The 22,391-nt window shown below is 33.0% G+C and overlaps 1 protein-coding gene across 6 annotated transcripts in view; it reads left to right on the top strand.

Moving 5' to 3' along the window:
- LOC132703142 (myelin transcription factor 1) overlaps positions 1-22,391 on the top strand; it is a 456,348-nt gene that overhangs the window by 394,398 nt on the left and 39,559 nt on the right. For 5 of the 6 annotated variants that reach the window (XM_060672238.1, XM_060672236.1, XM_060672237.1 and 2 more), the window contains one exon: positions 2,859-2,905. In XM_060672238.1, coding sequence (XP_060528221.1) covers positions 2,859-2,905 — 47 coding nt within the window. Of the gene's footprint in view, positions 1-2,858; positions 2,906-19,956; positions 20,194-22,391 lie in introns of those variants that run through there. The other variant, XM_060672242.1, reaches the window with a different exon arrangement.

Below are 22,391 nucleotides of genomic sequence, written 5' to 3'. Positions count from 1 at the left end.
ATTCTGAATTTAGCTGAGGTTTCGAATCACCAGGAAACCTTAAAACGAAAAGCCGAACGGGCGAACGGAGAGTGGGAGGGAGAGAGCGAGAGAGGAGGAGCGAGAAGGAGAAAGGCGTGCGGATTAACAATTTTAAATATTTTATTAAAAAATGCTCGCGGCTTTATAAAGTAGACATAAGACGGCTAATTATTTTCCGGATCCGAATTGAAAGTTATTTAATTTGGAAATACTTTTTAAAATTTCGGGTCGACCGTGCCTGGAAACTTTTCAGTTATTTCATATGAAACCCTTTCGTACAAAGAGCACGTCATATTATGTAACAAGTTTTATTTAAAAACATTTATTTACCAATCTTGGAAGTGTAAACTTTCCCTAACCTGCAGATACAGTTGCTAAACGACTAAGATTAAATTATAAACACAAATAAATATCCATGAAAAGTAGGAAAACAATCGACATCCAAAGATAAGCAACTAAAAAATTGATGGAACCCGTTATTCACTTTTGATGCATAAAAAATAGCAATATAGGTAAAATATGCAAAATATTCTTTTAAAATGTTCAAAAACGTCAGTTTCTGCTTGAAAATTGTATCTAGCATTCAATTTATCTTGATAACATTTTAAGTGGCTATATTTTTTTTGTTTTTAGAGATATTAAGGTGAACAAAACAACAAAATGTAGGGTTAGTAGCCAAGTTTTTTCCAAGTGACGTATAAAACAAAGCACTGCCTGTTTTCTGACATTTAAGCCTATATCATATTTTTTTAAATAGAATACCCTATATGCGTTTAATATAATATCTTATTCCTATTAAATAAAATAGGAAATTTTTATATAATTTCAAAGAGTGCCGCGACTGACTGCAACAATAATAGTTATTTACAAATTAAAATAGAACAAAAACATTAAAAATGACAAGACACACTAAAGTAAAATATTCTTTAACTATTCTAAATACTGCTGTATGTGACCGCTGTTAGTAACGTTTCCGGATTGTCTCTCTAACTGATTGATAGCCGTCCTGTGTCGAAGTTCTACCACATTATTATAAATAAAAAAAGAAAGAGAAAGAAAAGAAAAAATCCATTAAAGTTAAGTCGGGGCTGTTGGCTGGCCAATCCACAGTTCCGGCGTTCACTATCCAACCCCTGGAATATTCCATGTTAAGAAAATTACCTGCACAACAATGTGAACAGAGGCACCGTCTTGTTATCATATTATTAACGCTGATATATTTACCAGTAATTTTGATCTATAAATATCGGACCCAAAATATGCCCGTCTATGACACCACACCCTACATTGATTGATTGGTACCCCCTGGGTTTTTATTTCGTGTATTTGTCTAGAATTATTTAAAGACCAATGTCGCGTATTTTATCTATTACAACCCTTTCTTGTAGTGAACGAAGTTACATCAGTCCATAAAATATTTTTCAAAAAATTATTATTCTCATTGTGTTGTCCTTTGATATTGTTTTGTTTTTTCTCTTTAAATTTGTGAAATTGGAGCGCTTTTTTGTTTTATACTGATTCGATAAATTAGTTACGAATTCGGTAAAACCTTGTGAAAAGCTACCGCAAAAAATACTTAAAAAGATGTATAGAGGAAACATCAAAAACAAAATATAATCGCTTTTTACAAAACTTCTGGATTCCTCTTGCGTCAGTTTCTGTTGAGTCAAGCTCTGAAGAAGCCAACAGCATGATTGGCAAAACGTTAGAAAGTTCGACTCAACAAAAACCGACGCAGGATGAATCCAGAAGTTTTGTAAAAAGTAAAATATAATCGCGAACAATGTTAAGGGACTTTGATTTCACAGGAAAGTCAAACAATTTTTGGAATAATCTTAATACGAAAAATTATATAACATAGCAAAAATTAACTTTTAGAATTAGTATGGTCTACACAAATATTGAATATATTAGTAAGCACAATATGTCTACAATTATTTAACTAACACACAGAACTATTTCCCTACTCTACCGCAATAATAAAAAAAATCAGATGTCTCGTAGCAGGATTTTGTCACAAAACATATGTTATTATAAAAACTACGCTCGTTGTACTGCCTATATCGATAGACATCAGATGCAGTTTAGAATTTATTAGTATTAGCTAACTATTGAAAAGTGAAACCAGTGGAAATACCAAAAAGGCAATATTTTACGATAATGTTTACGTGAATTAAGCTGAATTTGACTTTAATTCCGGCAAAGACGATTCTTTGCTTACTCTCGATGGATGATAAGTTTGTGTTGAATAAAACCTGTGTGTGCTAAACACTTGAACGGTGATTTTATTTAGTACCTATTTTTCTCAAAAGTTTCCATCTATTCCATTTTATTCCACTCTAATACTGCTCAAGTGGTGCCATTTTGTCGCCGCTTTTGAGTGTCAAACTTTAGCCATACCCGTTTAAATCTTTTTACGCGTTTTAATCCGTGTTATATAGACCGTATGCAAAATAGAACATCCGTCAAAAAACGTTCCCGAACTAAAGCTAACAAAAATTAATGGTCTCGCATAAAATTCCGACATTTTATAACGGAGAACTTCATTTCGCGGTTGTAAATATACAAAGAAGAAGGGTTTGAATAATTACAATATTGTTTCAGTATAATAGGTTTGTTGTTGGCATAAAAGATCGGCACTAGTCCGTAAAATAAACTCGATGTCAGGATTTACAGTGGCATCCGAAATGGCTGCGATTATTACCGTTTTATGGCAGCTTAGCCTTCACTTTGGTGGTTGTTTTACGGCCTGTATAATTCGGTTGGCGATTATAAAATGTCGAGAATTTCGGGTATTTATTTGTTCGTCGCTCTTGATGTGGTCTCTTTGGTTTCAGGTTGTCGACGAACGTAGGCCTGGAGGCAGCGTACGGGCTGAAAGCAGGTATGGAACGTTTTTTTTTTAAAGCTTCTCTTGTATTTATATGTCGATTCGAGTTAAAAAAAAACACCCCGCTATAGACTTTCAGTTATGAAACAAGCTTATTTACTTTGATTTAAAGCAATCTTTGTATAGAGGTTTTGACGCTATGTTATTCATAGTATATTTTTTTTTTTTTTAATTTTCCTCTTCTAGGTAGGCAACTAAAAATATTAAAAATAAATTAAACTAAACTCAGGAAAAGATCATAATGAACCAACAACAACAATCAACTTTTTGTAATTACAATTTTTTTTTAATTTGTAATTTCCTTAAAAAAACTGGTTCAACGGTTTAATAGTGGATTCTATACCAAATTGCCGCCTTGCTCATTTATTTAATTCTCGAAACTGCTGTTTAATCTGTTTATTTTGATCGGCCAGATCAATATCGTGATCTTTCGTCAAATTAAACTTTAAATGACAGTTTTAATATAGAGTGCATGCATAAAGGATGGAATCCCACATTTATTTTTTGTACCCTTGCATATACTGTGAATTTTGACATGGACGTATATAATTATAATTTGTAATTTTTTTAAATATCTCAAAATGTCAAAATGACAGCAGGGCGCCATTTAATTTTTTTTTAATAACAAGAATTGTCATGCGATACTTCTTTGTAAAGGTTTTTTCGCGTTTTATTCGCATACCATTCTTGAAAATATTTGGAAAACAATATTTGGAAACACTTTTCTATTACTTAACCGTAGCTTAAATTTAATAAAAATAAATAGTTTTATCATTTTATCCACTAATTTATTAAATATTCGAAATTATCATCTGTTGCATTTTGACAATAATAAAGGCTGTCAATAAACTCTAACATTATGCAAAGTTTCTGGGGGAATTACACTGCAGACATTTCAAACTCTGTCTTTCGGATCTCCAGCTGAATTTGATTTTGTAACATACATTTTAGTATTTAGATATCCCGAAAGAAAAGTGTTTATAAATCAAAAATTATGTTACAAACCCAAATTCAGTTGAAAATCTGTAAGACAGAGTTCGAAATGTTCGCAGTGTAATTCCCCCAGAAACTTGGCATAATGTCAGGAACGAGTTTATTGACAGACTTTAAGTAATAGTTAATAGCAAAAAAAAACTTTTCTACGGCATTTCAAACGTACTGCGCACCAGCAGAAGTGTGATTTCTGATAGCCGTGTGCACAGACCTTTAAGAAAGGGTGCACGTGGTTCTTATCGTTCTCCGTCGAGACATTGGACAAATTAGTCATCAGTATGGGTAGTTTCGTTTCCGCTTTCGTCGTTCTTTATCGCGTCTGCAGCCGAATGTGTCGTCGGCAAGCGTTGTATTTATACATTCCCGTTCGTCGTAGTAACCGGCACGCGGTTTTTATTGTGCCGGTGGCGGCAATATGTCACGTAGTCGAACCGTAGTCAGATAAACGTTATTGCCGCGAAATACCTGACTCGCTAAGAGGGAGACGAACACTACCTCTACCTATCTCGTTCCTTGTTTCATGTCCGGGGTGTGTACGTGCTGATTCGCAATAAACAGATTTCCTTCTCGTCGCAGTATTTATTCTCCTTCGTATTATGTTGTTTTTTTTTTCGTAGACAAATTACTGAGCAAAATTCTTATAACTCAAACCAATTCAAATCTTCGAATCGGTTTATCTGTATATTCCTTTATATCTTTAATATTCAAAACATGTTATGCATTGACTTATGCCATTTTTTCACTTTTTTTATTTGTAGCATGCTGTTTTGAAAAATAGTGCACGTCGCCTGCAGGTTAATAATGCTGGCCTGCATTTCCACTTGCTTTTCCGTAAGAGAAATGCATATCGCGATATCCACTATCACCCATCTGTAAATTAAAAGTTTCGGGCCGAGAATAAAAAAGTGGCTAAAGCATAACACTTATCGACTTACAAGGCCAACGCCAAAATTTTCCGGCCTGAATATGAAAGAAACAAAGTAGAGTAACAATTTTTTATTATTTTTGAATATAATCCCCCTTAACTTCAATACACTTATTACATCTCTTTATTAACAACTCAATCAAATTAAAAAAATATTCTTTTGGTTTGTCTGCAAAATGAGCTAAAACAGCCTCTTTTAACTCAACTTCGTTAAACTGCCAAGTCATTGACTACAGTGACAGATCCCGGTGGAACAGTGTTAATAGAGTACATTTCGTTGCACAAGTAATCTACTGAAAGATTTTTTCCGACCACAGATTTGTATTGCTTAGATCTGTTTGTAATAAGATTACGTCTGCTCTGGTAAAAATTGTTCTACATAACTTGAGATCACCATCAAATAACTAAAAACGAGATGACTTAATAGGAGTACCAATGGCATTTATAAAATATCAAAAAGTAAAAACCACAGAGACCTTTGGGGGACACCAGAGAACAATTTTATTTCCTTTGAAATTGTTTATTCTGACAATCTGATCGTCTTAGGGATAACTCCTAAACTAATGAAGTATATCGCACTTAAAACCCATATCAAGAAGTTAAACTCACCAGAATTTATGATAAACCCTGTCGAAAGCATTCGAGAAGTCCGTGTAGATATTATCCACTAGTAACCTCAAACAAAAGAAGCCATGCTGCTCGTCAACAATCAAAACTTTCACAGACGACGACGACTGCTTGTGAGCAACCTTTTTATCAAGGAGTTTAGGGTTATGAGATTGCATACTTCACGATAATTGCTTAGGGGAGGGTGAGGCAAGGTGAGGCCCACCTCAAAAACTAACCAAAAATTGTTTGTTCGTTATTTCTTTTTTTGCCATTTGCGTAATATCAGGGGTAAAATGGACCGCTTAAAAATGCTAAAAAAAGCTATTCCATATGCCGTCGGCACCCTTTTATCATCTTAGCGAGATGCCGTTGCGTCATTTGCACAGAACGATACTGGTGGCGTCCTTTATCGGCGACTCAATCCCATATTCCCATATTATAAACACTGTTAGTTTTGTATTACTTTTAGAGGCCCACGAAAGGATAAAGTTAGGCTTGGGTCTTTCAGTTATTAAAAAGCTTTGAATGTAACTCTTCGCCTTGCATGTAATGTTTGATGGAAAATCAAGTAGTATTTATTTCATAAACCGAATCATCATTAATTTATTGGAAGTGCTATTTTTTGGATAATTCTAGAGATCTAGCCCAAAGCCAGAGCTTTCGAAAATCTTATAAATACCAATAACACATTTTTTAATCGATAAAAAAATAGTTCCTAATCAGTAACGTTTTTTTTTTTATTAAATTATTTTTATTAAATAATTATAATTATTATATATAACATTACAAATAGGGGAGAGTGGGGCACGATGGCCAGAAGCTTCGCCAAAATTTGGGTAAATTTAGTTAAAGTTAGTCAAAAATAAATAAAAAATAATAAAAAACTTAAGTGTCCCCCATATCCTTCATCGGTCCACCGTATAGGAGTAGGAAACTGTAATATCCAATATATCCAAATCTTGGGTTAGGGAATAGGGACACATAGTTTTGCTATTGACATGACATAACATTCCTAAGTAATCTACTTTAGATTTGACAGTTTCAGGTTTCTTATTACAAATAAAATATAGTCAGAGATGGTCTCAGTTCTAATAAATCGCTTTTTCAACCCGTAAATATAATATGAAACATCCGAAAAAGAGATAACTTTTCTGCACGAAAAATGCACTTATTCTTGTTCGTTTTTGGTACTTCCACCGACGATGACCTGCAATTTCAATCGGGCTGGTCGTGTTTTAAAATTCACCGGTGACGCGACGCGCCCTTCCACCGAGACACCCTTGAGTTACCCTCGTCCGAGGAAATGAAAACTGAACACTTTTCATACGGTGACAGTCCGTTTTCCTGATTAAATTTTCATTAAAAATTATAGACGGCAATAAAAACGCCACCGATATGCCAGTGTGGAATTAATAAAGAGGAAAAATTAATCAATTAAGCGATTTACTTCGTTAGCCCCGTTTCGGAAAGTGCAGACAGTTTTTTTTCGGCCACAAGTATAATGGCCGTTTGATGTTGAATATAATTTATTGGTAACTCTTCGAAGTCTGAAAGGGGGAATAGACAATCATGAATATTCAAGTACCGATATCGATTAATAATTTTATTTAAATTTGGGAATTGGCTAGAAACTTTTGGTTAGTTACTAAAATAATGTTAATTGGAGAAAGGTGTTCGGCTGCCTTGATTTTTTTTATTTCTTTTCGGTTTTCGATTGTTTTGACTTTCTCGTTTGGGATTAATATGTCAGGTATTATTTCAATATGTTATACACAGTGCTTAAAAAGGTAGACTTTGTTTTCTATATACAAATCAAATCAAATTTAACTTTATCAAATGCATATTTATTATTATCTCCCGTATATTTTCACTGATCTTTTTGAAATTTGGAGCATATCCAAACACAGAACTTTTTCTAAAGAATAATTTTTTTGCTATTACCCTTTATCTTGCCCTCAATAATTAAAAGTAGGATTTCGTACTTTGAGCCTCTCGTGATATATCCCAAGTATTGGGGTTTTCTTATTTTCATAGTGGTTAAAAGTTCTTTCCCTTTGTTCATCCTTGTTAGTACTTCCGTGTTTCTTACGTTCTGTACCCAGGGAATACGAAGAAGACGCCTGTATATATACATTTCGAAAGCCTCGAGTCTTTTTTCGGAGCAAGGATCAAGGGTCCAATACTCACATGCAGAATCTATTCATATTTATGTATGTCATGCGGACCTGTGCAGTTCTGGTGTTTACCTCTTTCCTTGGATCCCGTTTTTTATATACGTTGGTACCCAAATAGTTAATTGTGGATACCACCCGGTTCTATGACATTCTCTCCAACTTTAAAATGTTCGCGAGTGGCAGTTTCCTTTTTTGTTATTAACAGCCATTTAGTCTTCCTTACATCCAGACTCTCTACTATAATATATGACTCTATCTATTAGGTTATGTAGATCTTGCATGTTGCATTGAATTATTATTGTGCCAAATATACATAATATTACACTGCAAAGTGGTACCAATTTTAAGGCAAACGCAAAGCCTAATAAAACTCAGATACCTCAATTTCATATAAACCAAATTACCCTAAGAACAGGAAGTATCAAATAAACAAAACTAAATATGTTACGCAGAGTTAATGGTACATTAATCATTAAATATAGTTTTCAATAAAGAGAGAAGTCGTAGGACAAAGAAGAAAGGAGGAGGTAAGGGTAAACAGCAGATTGGTTTTCCGATATAAAAGTTATTGAGTCCCAAGAAGATATTTTTTATACCGCTTTTTAAAAGTTTTGGTTGAGATTGTTAAATCGAAAAGACTTAAATTATTTATTGGATTTGCTATAAGAAAATGATCTTTTAAACATTTCTTTTTGACTGTGTTTTCTTAGATTCAAGTCGTGAACATTTGTACGAAAAGTGATTTTGTTAAATATATATTCAGGAGATTTATATCTAATTAATTTAAAATAGAATGTAGCACGGTGTAACCTAAATATATTGCACATGTTATGCAAACCCGAAACAGCCAAGTATGGAGAAACATGATCTTGTCGGTGAACTCCAAAAAAAAGCCGCAAACATGAAATTTGTATTTTCTGGATACGATATTGCTCAGCAGCATCCAGGCGTACACACCACAGTAAAGATAGAACTATGAACTATAGAGTCGCAAAGTAGTTTCTTTGTAACACTTGCATGAAAATATCTATAGCTGTATATATAAATTCCCATATGCTATTCTCAATTTGTTTGTAATGTGGCCTGGTCACTGCAGCCTAGAGTCCAAGATCAATCCTAAAATTTTTGATGTATCCGAGTATGGTATAGGAGTGTCATTAATTTTTATGATCATTTTATTTTGACTTAATAAAATAATTAATAAATATATGTTTTGAATAGGTATGTATTTTAAAAACTGAACGTTGTCACATATATTGAAAACAGAAAGTTCATAGTAAACATGTTTATTTTAAGCTCGACAAAGGTCAGCTGAGTTGCTAAGTTAAATGGGTATGTATCAAGACAACGCAAACTTAATTTAGTATACCAATTTTACATACAAAGATATAAACCAAGCAATAAATCAAAAAAGGAAAACAATAAAAAAACAATATTGAATAAAGGGAACTGGTTAATAATCCAGATAGTTTCCCGTAAGAAATATTTTTTTAAATTATATTTAAAAATGCAATGAGAAACATTCTGTGATTGGCTAATCTGAGGATATTTATTAAGTAGTCTATCAGACGCATATGAAAAGCAGCTTTTAGTCAGGAACTTCTGAATTTTAGGTATTCCATGCTGACAATTGAAGCGGGTTCCACGGAAATGAATGGGATTTCTAAAAGTCAGTTTTTCCATCAAATATGAGGGGCATCCAGTTTTGAGTAATTTGTGAAAAAAACAAGCAAAATGTAATTCTTCTCGGCTCGATATATTTAACCATTTTAAATCGTGAAGTTTATGATATACATGATCTCTTCGTTTAAGGTTATAAATAAATGAAATACAGGAATTCTGTACTTTTTGTAATTTATATTTTGTGAAAACATCCAAGCAGGGTCCATAGACAAAATTACTATACTTTAAAGGACTCAAAACCGGTGTACGAAATCTAAGTTCATTATCAGAGATTATACCCTAGTTTGTGCATTCGTCAACAGCTGGAATTTTAACCCTATTTATAAAGATATCCAAGTTTTGGACGACCCAATACTTAGCGGGCCCAAAATATGTTAATGCAGATTTATTTGGATTTAATTTCAAGGCATGATCGTTTGAGTATTTAAACACCGAATCCAAGCATTTATTTAGTTTCCTTGCAGCATACCTGTGACTATTAAATTCACCACAGCAGCTCGACATATCTGCTGTGTAAATAATGAATAAACGAGGTCCTAATAATGAGCTTTCAGTGACCCCTCTGTCAACTTGTAAGGTTTTCGATCTAATGTTTATAGATAATTACGAATCAGTTGAATCGTCTTAAATTTAAACCCGTAGTATTTTAACTTGGCTAACCAAAACTATGAGCAAAGCCGTAACCATGCTATACGCTTTGCGAAATCCAGACTGTAATTTACGCAAAAGGTTGTTATTGGTGAAATAATCACAGATCTGCGTATAAATGCGTTTTTCAAATACTTTAGAAAAAAATGGTAACAGACTAATAGGACGAAGATCTGCGACGGCGTTAGGCTTGCTCATTTTTGTTAACGGTATAACATCTGCTATCTTCCACTACGTAGGAAATACACAGCTTTCAAACAAAGATTAAAAAGTTGAGTAAGAATAGGCAGTATAGTTGGGCAGCAAAGTTTTAGCATTTCTAGTGTAATCCCATCCGTGCCGTGTGCATTGGATCTCAATGCCGGTCGTGGTTAGCTTCGGTTAGTTTTTGCTCCACCAAGCGCCAGTAACCCAATCAGTTCTCGAAGTTCTTTTCAAGCAAGGGGCACTAAGCGAATATTGTTAAGAGTTAAAGTAGCTCCGTTTGCCGGTAAGCAATAAATAACCAATCTTACGATATATCAGCGCAAGGCTGAAGTGTATATTCTCGAAGCTCGCACAAATCAAAAAGCGATTTTTGAACGACGTGCCCTTAATTAGAAAAGTCGGGACCGCGCGCCACTCCTGGAATCGGATTTGGGAAAATATAGAGGGCGGCAGCGGTCGTATTTTATATCGCCTTGCCGAGGTAAGACAGCATAAATCTGGTTATATTTACAGACAGGTTCATAGATCGGTCCGAGATATCGCGTATACTGGATTTCTTAAGACTTCCTTCTGGCTATATATCACCCGGTATATCACGTCGACCCGATAAATCAGGAAGTCAGCCGGTTTTACGCCAGGTCGCAGGCGGCACCGACATCACTGGGTGCTTGATTTTTGCCGCCTGCACCGAACGCGGGCGGATGCCGAATTTAAGCGATATTTTAACCCCTCCCCACCCCATATCGATATCGAAATTTATTTAGCGTGTTATTGTTGGGATCGGGGAGGTGAATGTTTAACGTCCTCTGTACCTTAGGATACGTTAAGGTGAATGACTGTGGTTCAGTTTATAAACGAATTATCTGTGCAAATCAAAATTACGAAAACGATTTGGAATAAGAAATAATTGGAACTCGATACGTCATTGAGTGCTAAGAATTTTTCGCAATTGTATAAATGCTGTTCAAAAGTTGATTTTTTTAGAAAATGTTTTTTACGTCTCTAGACGTTTGGACTTTTAGTTTTCAAATATGATTTATAAAAATCAAGATATACTCAAAAAAATTAACAGCACCCTTAGTTTTTTTAGGTTGTTTAGTGGTAGTTAAATCAAAAACGCATTGCAACAACAACAAACTAATCAAAACTACCAAAAGTTCTATAGACTACATATTAAACTAGCATCCAATTATAGTAGATCCAGATCAAGTTCACTTAGTATATCAATTTCTTCTTCAAGGAGTATAAAAAATTAGAAATTTTATAACCAAAATCAACACAATGCAAAGAAAGACAGTAAGTTCACGAAAATAAATTTGGAAAGAAAATGCATTACTGGAGATAATTTAAAGTGTAGTTGAACATTTTATCCTGAATGAGAAAAAGTCATGTTAAGTAATTTGATTAGTCAAGGGTAACCAATTTTAAAGCGCTTAAATTTTTCCTACGGTTTTATGTTAGTAACTATATAAATGATATTCAAAATATATAATTGTACACTGTCAATTAAAACATTCCGTGAGTAAAGTTATATAAAGATTGTCAACGAATGCACCTCTAGCGCCTTTGATGTATGAAAATGGGATTTGATATAAATAAATAGTATAAAAAAGGAAAGCTTCAAATAGCTGAGCTACTTTTAATATTGCATCTAAATAACCATAATAGGATACAAAACTAATCGCAAAAAGAAAAAAGAAAGGTTGTCCAGTAAAGGTCGCCATTTAATAACATACATGCATTTCTCGCATTACCTGAATCCCTCAAATTCTCTCATTCTATCACAGATTCACCTATAGCAAATCTTATTTTCATAAACCAAATACTGTAGATGTTGTGAGTTGTCTAAAATAGTCATTATTATGCAGTATTTTTTGTCCCAAAAATGTAAGCCGGTTGCTGCTATAACCGTAAGTATGCTGTTTCGAAAACATCATCACTAGAACCTCAGAAAGTTTAATTAATAATAAATAATTTCATCTATCTCAATAACACTATATCTTTTAGAAAAGCAACTTTCTTTCTATTCCTGAAAAATCAAAATAAAATTAGATACGCAATTTAGAAATGTTTGTAAGATACGATAAACCTACAAAAAAAATTCTACAAAATGCAGTCTGGTTTATCACCCCTAAAAAATTTACAATTTGAAACCATTTGCAAGAACTGTGGATAAAATATGCAAATATGCATATGGTTCTGCAAATATTGCAGTCCACAATTTGTGTTTGCCCATTGCGACTCTCCCATAGGATATTTCAACAAACGGCAAGTTCTTTGGAACCTTAAAGAACTTCCTGTAAGTTGCTGAACTCCATCATTGGACGCTTGAGCATGACTTTGCTCACTCCCTTGTATTAAAATAGCTATTTTATTTAATATTTATCGCAAATGTCTAGACCAGTTGACGTCATTAAATCAACCAAAAAGAATGCTACAAAATGCAGTCTAGTTATCACCCTTAAAAATTTTACAATTTGAAACCATTTGCAAGAACTGTGGATAAAATATGCAAATAGTTTTGCATAGGATAGTACGACAAGCTGCAAGTTCTTTGGAACCTTAAAGAACTTCCTGTAAGTTGTTGAAGTCCATTATTGGACGCTTGTGCATAACTTTGCTCACTCCCTTGTAGTAAAATAGCTATTTTGTTTAATATTTATCGCAAATGTCTAGACCATTAAATCAAATTTGAGGCGGGTTTACTTTAAAAAGGCGGAAAACACAATTTCGGCCCCAAAACGAAAAAATGACGTTTTAAATGGTTCTTAATTAGGAAACTAAACCCAACCCTCTTTAAAAAAGATTAAAACTGTGTGTTTGTGAAGCGCGGTAATGCCGGATGACTGACGTGGAGGGCGCTTCGCTAGGGGAGAAGTGAAAAAGTGGCCGTGTTAACCCGAAACGTTGAATTTTTATACTTTAAATGTTATGACTGCCCGGATTCGCCGCCCCCACGGCTGAAATCGGACCGGCAAGCCGCCGCTAATTTACCGATGAAAAGATTAATTTTGTTAATCTGGATCGAATTACACTGTATATCACTTGTTGCGCCATATGTCTTTCAACTAATACTCTCCTTCAAAGGGAGGTTTATTGGAACAATTATGTTATCATTAGCAATTATTTAATAGAACTAACCACCGAATATTGTCATGTTGACTGGCAATGGGGCACGGAACAAAAAGAAAAGTATATCTTCCACCTCTTCGTCATGATAAATTACGATTGAAGATGGAATGAGACGGGTAATATAGAAGATTGTTTTCTATGTCAAATACGTACTAATAACAAGAGAATATTTGGATTTATTTTGCGGAAAATCGTTTTTTTATTAACAACTCTGTGAAATCGTTTCAATCGTTCATCCATCTGTGAACTCTGATATATTTTGTGTATATATAATAATTAATAATAATTTCCTGCTGCTTAATAAACATTTTTTGAAATGATAATTTCTCGTGGTGCAAAGCTCATATAAATGCAGGACCGGAAATACTGAGTTTTCGAAATACGAGGTTTTAAATAACATGATCGAGAAAACGACATACTAGCCGTGCTTTTTCTATTGCAAAATTTGCCGTCATTTTTGTATCACGCCATTACCATTGCACTTTAGATCGAGATGACTCTAAAATACCATCTTTAACCAACATTTTTTTGTAAAAATTTTTAACGCGTTCTTAGCTTGTGATATCCCACGAAAGCTTTTCGAAAACCTTTATCAAGAGCAATTTGCTCTTGTTCAGTAATTTTTTTCGTAAAAGAAAACAAGAGGTGCTCATAAACACGAAATTTAAAGGCCCTTGACGAAATGTTAGATATAGTAAACCAGATCGGTTGTTTTGTAAAGAAAATAGAATCTTTGTTGGTAAAGAAGTCTTTTGGTTTTGCGCCATTTAAGCAGGCACAAAACTGTCCTTAATTTCAGTTTACGGAAACCTTTTGCTCAATCACTTGTCCGATAATGAACCATCATCCATGTCTTGATAGTATTAATAAATATAGATGGCAAGAAATTCAAAATAGCTGTTGCGTAAATTTGATAGGATTTCCCACAAAATCGAGGAACTTAACTGGCTAAAAATTGACTTTTTAGCGTCTATGTTTTTCCAACTTATTAGCACATCCAATCCGTCCTACTTACTAGTCAAATTACAGTTTCGTAATGTTCATTCAATGGCTTTAAGGCAACCCCGCAGACTCTCACTGCCACGATATCGTTTATCTTTGTTCCGCTTCTTATAACGCTATAGTAATTTTTAATAGTATACCCGATTCAGTAAAATCACATTCAATTAAATTCTTTAAAAAATATTTGAGGTTGAAACTGCTAAAATAATTTGATTTTCATTGTTATTCTTTTTATTTTTACTTTTAATAACTTTCCATTGTTCCATATTACTATTATATTTATCTATTTTACTATATTTAATTTATCGTAGAATTATAACTTCCTATTTAGTTTTTAATTTAAGCATTTAAGAGGTTAAGCTTTTGCTAAACTTCGCCTCTTCTCTACTGTATGTTTGGATACAACAATATACAATAATGAAAGCAATTTGTTATTATTATTATTATTGTAAACAACATGGTATTATAGGTAACTTCCTTCCCAGCAACTATTCTGCAGTTACTCAACTTTCAAAGCCAAATTATCAATGAAAAAAAAAGAATTTATAACACGGAACGGAAGAAAAACTTTAAAAAATCCTTTTTTCCTTATACCTCGCGGAAATTGTTTTTAAACCGTAAATCCCGATTCCGGGAGCCCCGACAGAAATAATCTCCTCCGGTCGCATAACTTGGGCCCGGCAATTTCGCGCAAAAAGTTGAACATAAAGAACTTTTGCTAATTCAAATCAGTTTCGGGCCCAAAATTCGACCTACCCCACAAACTTTAGTTAACTAGTTCACGCAAGTCAGAAAGAGAAAGTACAAAGAACGTAAGTGTAATTTGTGTCGGCAAAGTTTCGGACTAAGTTAGCGCCAGTTTGAAATTAAAGTGAACTTTTTATGGACCCCGGCATGAATTTTGTGAAATCGATGTTGTTTACGTTTTGACGTAGACCCTCCGGAAAATCGATGATACACGGATATACGCGGGATTTATTTTATTTTTGAAAAAATCCTTGGTGCGACAATCGACAAATTAATTTCCAAATTTTTGTACATATAAATTTGCAGGCATTACTTTGCTTATAAAAACAAATGTTGAGGCTGGTTTTGCAATTTGTTAAACAGAACACTCATAATTAAATAATGCAAAAATATTAATAACAATACTTATTGAAATCTTATGCAAATAGAGAGTACAAATACAAGTATCGACCAAAAATGGCCCAATTGAACAATGGAGCCTAAAAGTGCTTTAATACTCAAGAATACTTTGTAGCTAACGTTTCGTCGATCATGATGCTTCAGGGCACTGTCTAAAACTGAGACGCACCTCAAACACATGAGGTATTAGTAGATTATCATATTTTAATTTGGTGGAAGGTAAGGTTAGATGCAATTACTTTGTTTTATTTCAATCTTTGGAAACTGCTGATGCTGCTACTTATATGCTGAAGTCTGACTGATCTTTGATGTTATTTTCACTTGGTTGTGTTTTTTGACCTGTTTTTCCAAGGTATTCTTTACCACAGCTGCTATTTTTTGGGGAAATAGAGAATCTAGTTCTGATTTGGAGAATGTTTAATTATTAATATGTTTATCTCTCACCCATTTGGGATTCAGTCAAACGTCAATCTATTTAAGCGTCCCCTCACTTCTCTAGACTATTTCTGACAATACAGAAGAAATGTTGAAGCAGTGCAGTGCTGCAGAACTCCAAAAAAATTAAGATCTTACAAAAAAAAAATTATATGGTCTAACTAAAATATTTTCTTTTATAAACAATAAACTTAATAATACTTCACATTCGCATCGTCATAATGATAAAAATAGTGGTTTTGCTCTCAGCTTAACAAATAATTTAGGAACTTAATAACTCTCCGTTTTTGGTAAGTTTTTTTTGCAAGAATTGCAAAATTTTTCCCACTAGCCGCCACTGATGAACCTAAATATTTAGAAATTGATGACTACTTTAGATAACATACTAAATCCCCTACAGCTTGAAACACAAACTAAACCAACTATCTAGATACCATTGCACAATATAAAATCAGCTGTGAAATTTGTATTTCATTAAAAGTATAATCTGAGTTAGTGGTTATACTTAAAATAAATGCAAAAAAAAATTTCAATCAATACTTATACTAAGGTTTGTCAAAAACACTTCAAAATGATTGCAGATATTTATAATACACAAAAACTTACATTTAAAATCTAATATTTTTAAATTACTAATACACTCTTTTATCAAATAATTAAAAACTATTGTTTTCATACATACACATGTATGTATACATGTATACAATCTAGTGCATACACATGCACTAGATTCTTCCTTAAAGCGAAAACAAACGGCTCAATCGTCTCGCCGCCTCCCGTTCCTTGAAATCCTGAATATCGGGCGACATCTGTCGGCATACCTGGAAAACACATACGTCGAGACCGACTTGGTTTTATGCGGAATTTTATCGGAGCGTGACGTGCCCGGCGTTTAAGAACTATTTCAAAACGAAATTAAAAAAAGTTTTCAAAGGCATTTCAAAATGAGGTACGAACTATTTCCGACGGAGTTACACTCCGGATTGAAAAATTTTCATCGCATGCGTTTTCGGAAGTATTTCTATGCCGTGACATCGAAAATTTCTGAAAAACATTTTATTAATGAAAAAAGTTTTCTATGACGACGTCCGTTTTCCGTTAACGCAATCAAAAGTGAAAGAACACTCATAAAAATATGAGCAGATAGAAAGATAATTTGTTATAGTACGAAAAAATATTATTGTGTTTATTAACAACTTCGAAAGTTGTCGTTATTAATTGGCACTATCCATCTGTGATAAAATAGGAGTTATTTTTAAAGACATGAAAAGATTATCTTAATAATTCTTCCAATAAGCGGAACAACATTGAAATTTAATTTACAATAATTTTTGTACTCCCTGCAGTAAAACACCTACATATATATCTAGCTTATGGAAAATTTCATTTTACCACATCAGTTTCGTTTTCTACGGATCCGAGCCACCATACCATAGAATCAATTTATACAAATAATTCAGTTCCGTGGTCATTTGCTCCATAGAAGGGGATATATAAACATGGCATGTTGATGATACACGTGTGCAGATGTGAAAAGATGTTAACCAAAAAGAAGATTAAAATAAGATAAAAATGTATACAAATATGCAAAAAATAACTTGGAACTATAGAAAATATACATAGCGCTTACTAACAATTTAAACAATAACTATGGTTATTTTAACTATAATTTAATTGACTCCAAAAGCCAACATCATTGCAAATAATTTTCTTATAGAGAAAATTGAGTTTTTTAGAAGTAGCGATTCATTTTTCTTCTTACTCGTTTTCATTTCTTATCTCTTGATCTGCAGAATGTGTTATGATAGAGTTCCTATCCTCATGAAAATTAATGTACCAATTAAATTGGGAAAAGAATTATAAAAGTGCTGTACCTATTTATATTTTTTGACAGTAAGTCACTTGGATTCCAATGATAATATATCATGTTATACTGGTACCAGAATTATAGTGCTTTTACAACCGACCACATCCTTAATTTTGCCTACTGTTTATTACGTCCTAGGAATTCATCTTGATTCTTGAAACATGTACATAAAAAAATAGTACAAAGTAACAATTTATTATGTTCTATGTCACTTGTTTTTATTGCTGCTCCTACTTTCTCTTCTGAATTAAAAATTGCAAATATTCAAAATAATTTGTTTAGCGTCCGAAGACAAATGGATCCGCTTTTTTATTTGCTGAGGTCGTTCGTCTTCTAAATTATCATTAGGTTCGACTACCATCTCCACTTCGTCTTACAATTCTGCGTTGTTTTTCTTGTCTTCTTCTGACATCTACTTTATTCCACGGTCTCCACATTTTAAAGTGTTAAAAATCAGTAACCTTCAAAAATTGTTTAATTATTAGATTCCAATAAATATTAAAAAAGACATAAATCAAATCGAAGAACTATGTAGAAGACACAAAAATATAAGAAGAAGAATGTTGTTAATCAAGAGGCACACGAGACAAAAATGATTATTTTCAAACTTACCTTAAGATAAATGAGGACAAGTACTTACCCTTTCTCTCCATCTCAGGCAAGACATACTTAATGCGAAGGTGTGCCGATAAGGTACTGTAAAATACTTAAAAGGTCAAAGCAATAAATGCACTATGTTTTGGGTTGTACAGTGTACTTACCATATATTTTACTCTGCACTCTCGAGTTTAATATAGTTGTTTTTTGACCCTTAACTATTTGGAATTTTTTATTTATGTGAACACCTTAAATTTGTATTGATACGTCTATCACTTAGTGTTTTGATTTGATATATATAATTTCAATTCAATTTCAATTCTTTTTAATATTATTCTATGAACATGTTCTAATTGTCAACTTTAGTCAGAGCATTTTATACGTTTTTTATACAAATTTCGCCTTTTTATTTTTAAAAAATTTTCGAATATTTTTTATCATTAGGTGACAATGGAATGAATAATTGCTCAAAACTACATAATTAGTATTGCAAACACACCGACACCTAAAGCAAAAGATGAAACATTGCTGCAGAGCTTGTTTGCTTGCACAGTCGAAATATTAAATGAATAGTTGTTGAGTGATTTTATTAAAATGACTCTTCTTTCAATGTTGTGTTTTTAAAGTTTACTCCCAGAAGAAATAAACTAGAAACAGAATACATTTTTGATGTATCTGTATTATAGGGAAACTAAAGTGTAGGACTTTAAAATAACTTATGCCTAATTAATGCGATATAGATGCAAGCTGCCAAGGTTCATAATAAGAAGAAATATGTCATCAGTAATTTAACGGTACCAAAATAGCTCATAGTAGAAATGATAATATAAATTTTCTGTCATAATGAAACTGGTTGCACAACTAGAATATCGTTATTAATTTTCGAAAATAACCCTCGAACTAGCAATTGTAGTAATATGTATTACAGGTAATAAAAATCAGAATCCATTTAACAATGTTAATATAACTTTATCATAACTGCGCAAGATTACACCTAAAGATGTTTAATACTGTAACTAATACTCTATTAGTAAGAAACTGGTTTTTATTTTCAGCTTTTATGATGAAATGACTGATTCTATAATTAAAATGTATTATAACTTTTAAGCTTGTATGAAAAACGAGTTACCTTGGAATTAAATGACTATATTTGGCCCTTTAACTTAGGTAAAGCTGCTAAAACTTTTAAAGCCTGTGCAAGTGGAAATAAAAAAAAATATTCCGTTTACTTAGTTTACGAATGCTTAGTGCAATGGCTTTTCTCGTATGGTATTCAACTCTTTTATTAAATTGACTGTCTTGTCTGACTTGTCTGAAACTTCGCGGTATGACCAAAAAACATCATGTTGAACTGAACTCTATTACCATTAGTTCGCTCTTCCAATGACGTTTAATTCCAAAGCATTTGTACTTCGTTTTCGCGCACTATCGCCGTAGCGAATAATTTTGAAGAAGATTACATATCGTCCAGTGAAACAGGCCCTATTTATAGGGGTGGGCAGATAAAAGCAGGGCAGGCAAGTACGTGTAAGTAGAGAGGGTTGCATCTTGCGCGCGCCCCTTACACGTTTTATCCTTACCGTCGGCAACGAGTCGGACTACTCGTTTCAGTCCTGCCATCTCTCCCTGTCCTGCTGTTTGTTCCTGCTGCAGTTTAGTTGCAGCGTTGTGCGTGTCGATTACGCACGCAGGAAAAACAACTGCTCGTGTCTCGTGTTGCGTGACTCACCAAATTCTCGAGTGATTTCTGTGAGACGTTCGTGTTTGTTCAATTTGTTAGAAAATGGTATGAGGACGAGAGGGATTGTTGACGATGTGACTTTGTTTAGTGAAAAATGATAGAGTCGGTTTGTTCGAACACGAGGTACGTTTTATATGAATTAAGGGCAACGGTGCAATAATTATTTTGTTTAAAAAAAATAATCCAAATAAAATCGAAAAAGTCTATACACATATGTGTAATATCTCAGCGGATTTACAATTTGAAAAAAAATTTTAGATTTACTCATTAGTTTTTAGAAGTTTGTCTCGCCAGTTTTATTTTTCTAAATTGTTCTAATATTTTTGAGAAGCTCTTGAGAGAGAGAGAGAGAGAGAGAATAGAATAGAACATGTTTCAACATTAAGCCAACGAAAACCAAAGAACAAAAATTCACAGCATAAAATACTGAATTATTAAAACATTAGACCAAACGCAAACTATAACCCTCCTCAGTTTTTCTATTTATCTTGTTAAAAAATATATTTTTTAGCTACTGATTGCTTTCGACCTATACATAAATAAGCAGAAAAAACAAACAACAGATAAAAAGTTCTAAATTGTTGAATTTTATATGGAAAATGAACTTATTAATTTTGCTTACTTTCTATCACGATTAATTTGTATTGATCGTATAGAAAATTATGCTTTAAATCTCAAGATCATTTTCATAATTTTATAATAGTATTCCTTAAGGCTAGGCAATAGCAATAGCTGAGTGAAAGTGTTAAATTTGTTTTACAATCTTGTATATTACATTTCTTAAATTTTATTAATAATTTATTTTCATTAATTTATTTATTTATAGTGGATAACATTTCAGAAAGCAACGAAAAATCGGGCATCCCGTACTGGACATTTGAAAAATTAAATTTCCAAAAACAACACAAATCGGTTGGCAAACCTGTTGATAGAAAAATAAAAAAAGGAGAAAGCCCCGGATTGGGCAAAAAAAAAGAATAATCAATAGATTCTGCGACAACAGCAAAAAAAAATTCGAAATAATAATTTGAAATGGATGCTCGTTATACGACGATTCAATTTACGGATATCCGGTCTATATATATATATAATTTTATAAAACAATTAATATAATCATAATTACTTATAACTATAGAATAAGTTAACCAACCAACAAATCTCAATGTCGTTCTAAAGCATGATATTTTCGAAAAAAATTAAGGTTTTCCAAAACCGCTTTCAGAACTATACACAAAAAAAAATAACAATAATAACACCATTTCCTTACTTCTTATGTTCTGCAAAACCTTTTAAATTTTCGATTTTAATATAAAACTCTTCAAAACTTTCTCTGATTATAGTAACTCAAGTACGTCTTAAAACGGTTAACCAGAAACCGAGCCAAATGCAAAATTTAATTTAGTTAATAATATAAAAATTACAAGGCGTCCGTATCATACTTGTCCTCATGATCTGCAAATGAGAGTGTAGTATGCGTAATGCATAATTGCAGGACCCTTTCATTTTTAAAAAACGAAAATTGCTATTGTCGCTTAAATTTTTGTCAATCTAATTAAAATGGCGGGTTTAACTTTTTTAAAGAGACAATGTTTTTATCGGCCGTCATCCCTGCACCCTAAATATTTCTCCCTTTAAAACCGAAACGTAAAAACCCGGGAGAGTGGCGGAGCCCCCTGCCCTTGTCCTGCATGCATGCCTTACTTAAAGGGGGAGCAACGCAAGGAACGTATTAGCGATATATCTGTGCATAAGGGGGGAAAGGTATAACGCTAGCTGAGGTTATATTCCTTTACCGCTTTACTTGAAATAAAACAGTAGGATGGTGTATAATTAAATAAAACGCGAATTTACAGGGTTTCTCGTCAACACTTCATCAAATAGTGATAATACGCGTCACATAATGATCAATCACATTCATCCACAATGTCCTATAAATAGAGCCATTGAAAGTTAATATTAGTAGTAGGTAGAGGTACCTATTACAGTTTTCAAAAAATTTAAAACGAGGGTGGAATAATTATTTTGTTAAAAAAAAGCCGAAAATTTTTATGGAAGTATTTTTGTAAAGGGATTACGATTTGAAAAAAAATGTTGGTTTTTCGAAACAATCTGGCCAGCTTTTTTTAATGTTTTAATCTTACTATTAATAATTACCAAATGAAAACAAAAAAAAAGAAAACAAATTTCAAAAGGCGTATAGAATTTTCGGAGGAATTTTTCAATCATTGAACGTCACACCCGAACTATAAAATGCCTTATTTTTCAGTAATTTTTTATTGCAGAAAAATATTTTTCAAGTATTCCTTGTGTTTTGATCTTGG

This window comes from Cylas formicarius, unplaced genomic scaffold, assembly GCF_029955315.1.
Source record: "Cylas formicarius isolate icCylForm1 unplaced genomic scaffold, icCylForm1.1 PGA_scaffold_6__28_contigs__length_40554024, whole genome shotgun sequence".
NCBI classification, from domain to species: domain Eukaryota; kingdom Metazoa; phylum Arthropoda; class Insecta; order Coleoptera; family Brentidae; genus Cylas; species Cylas formicarius.
This window is presented reverse-complemented; position numbering and strand designations above follow the sequence as displayed.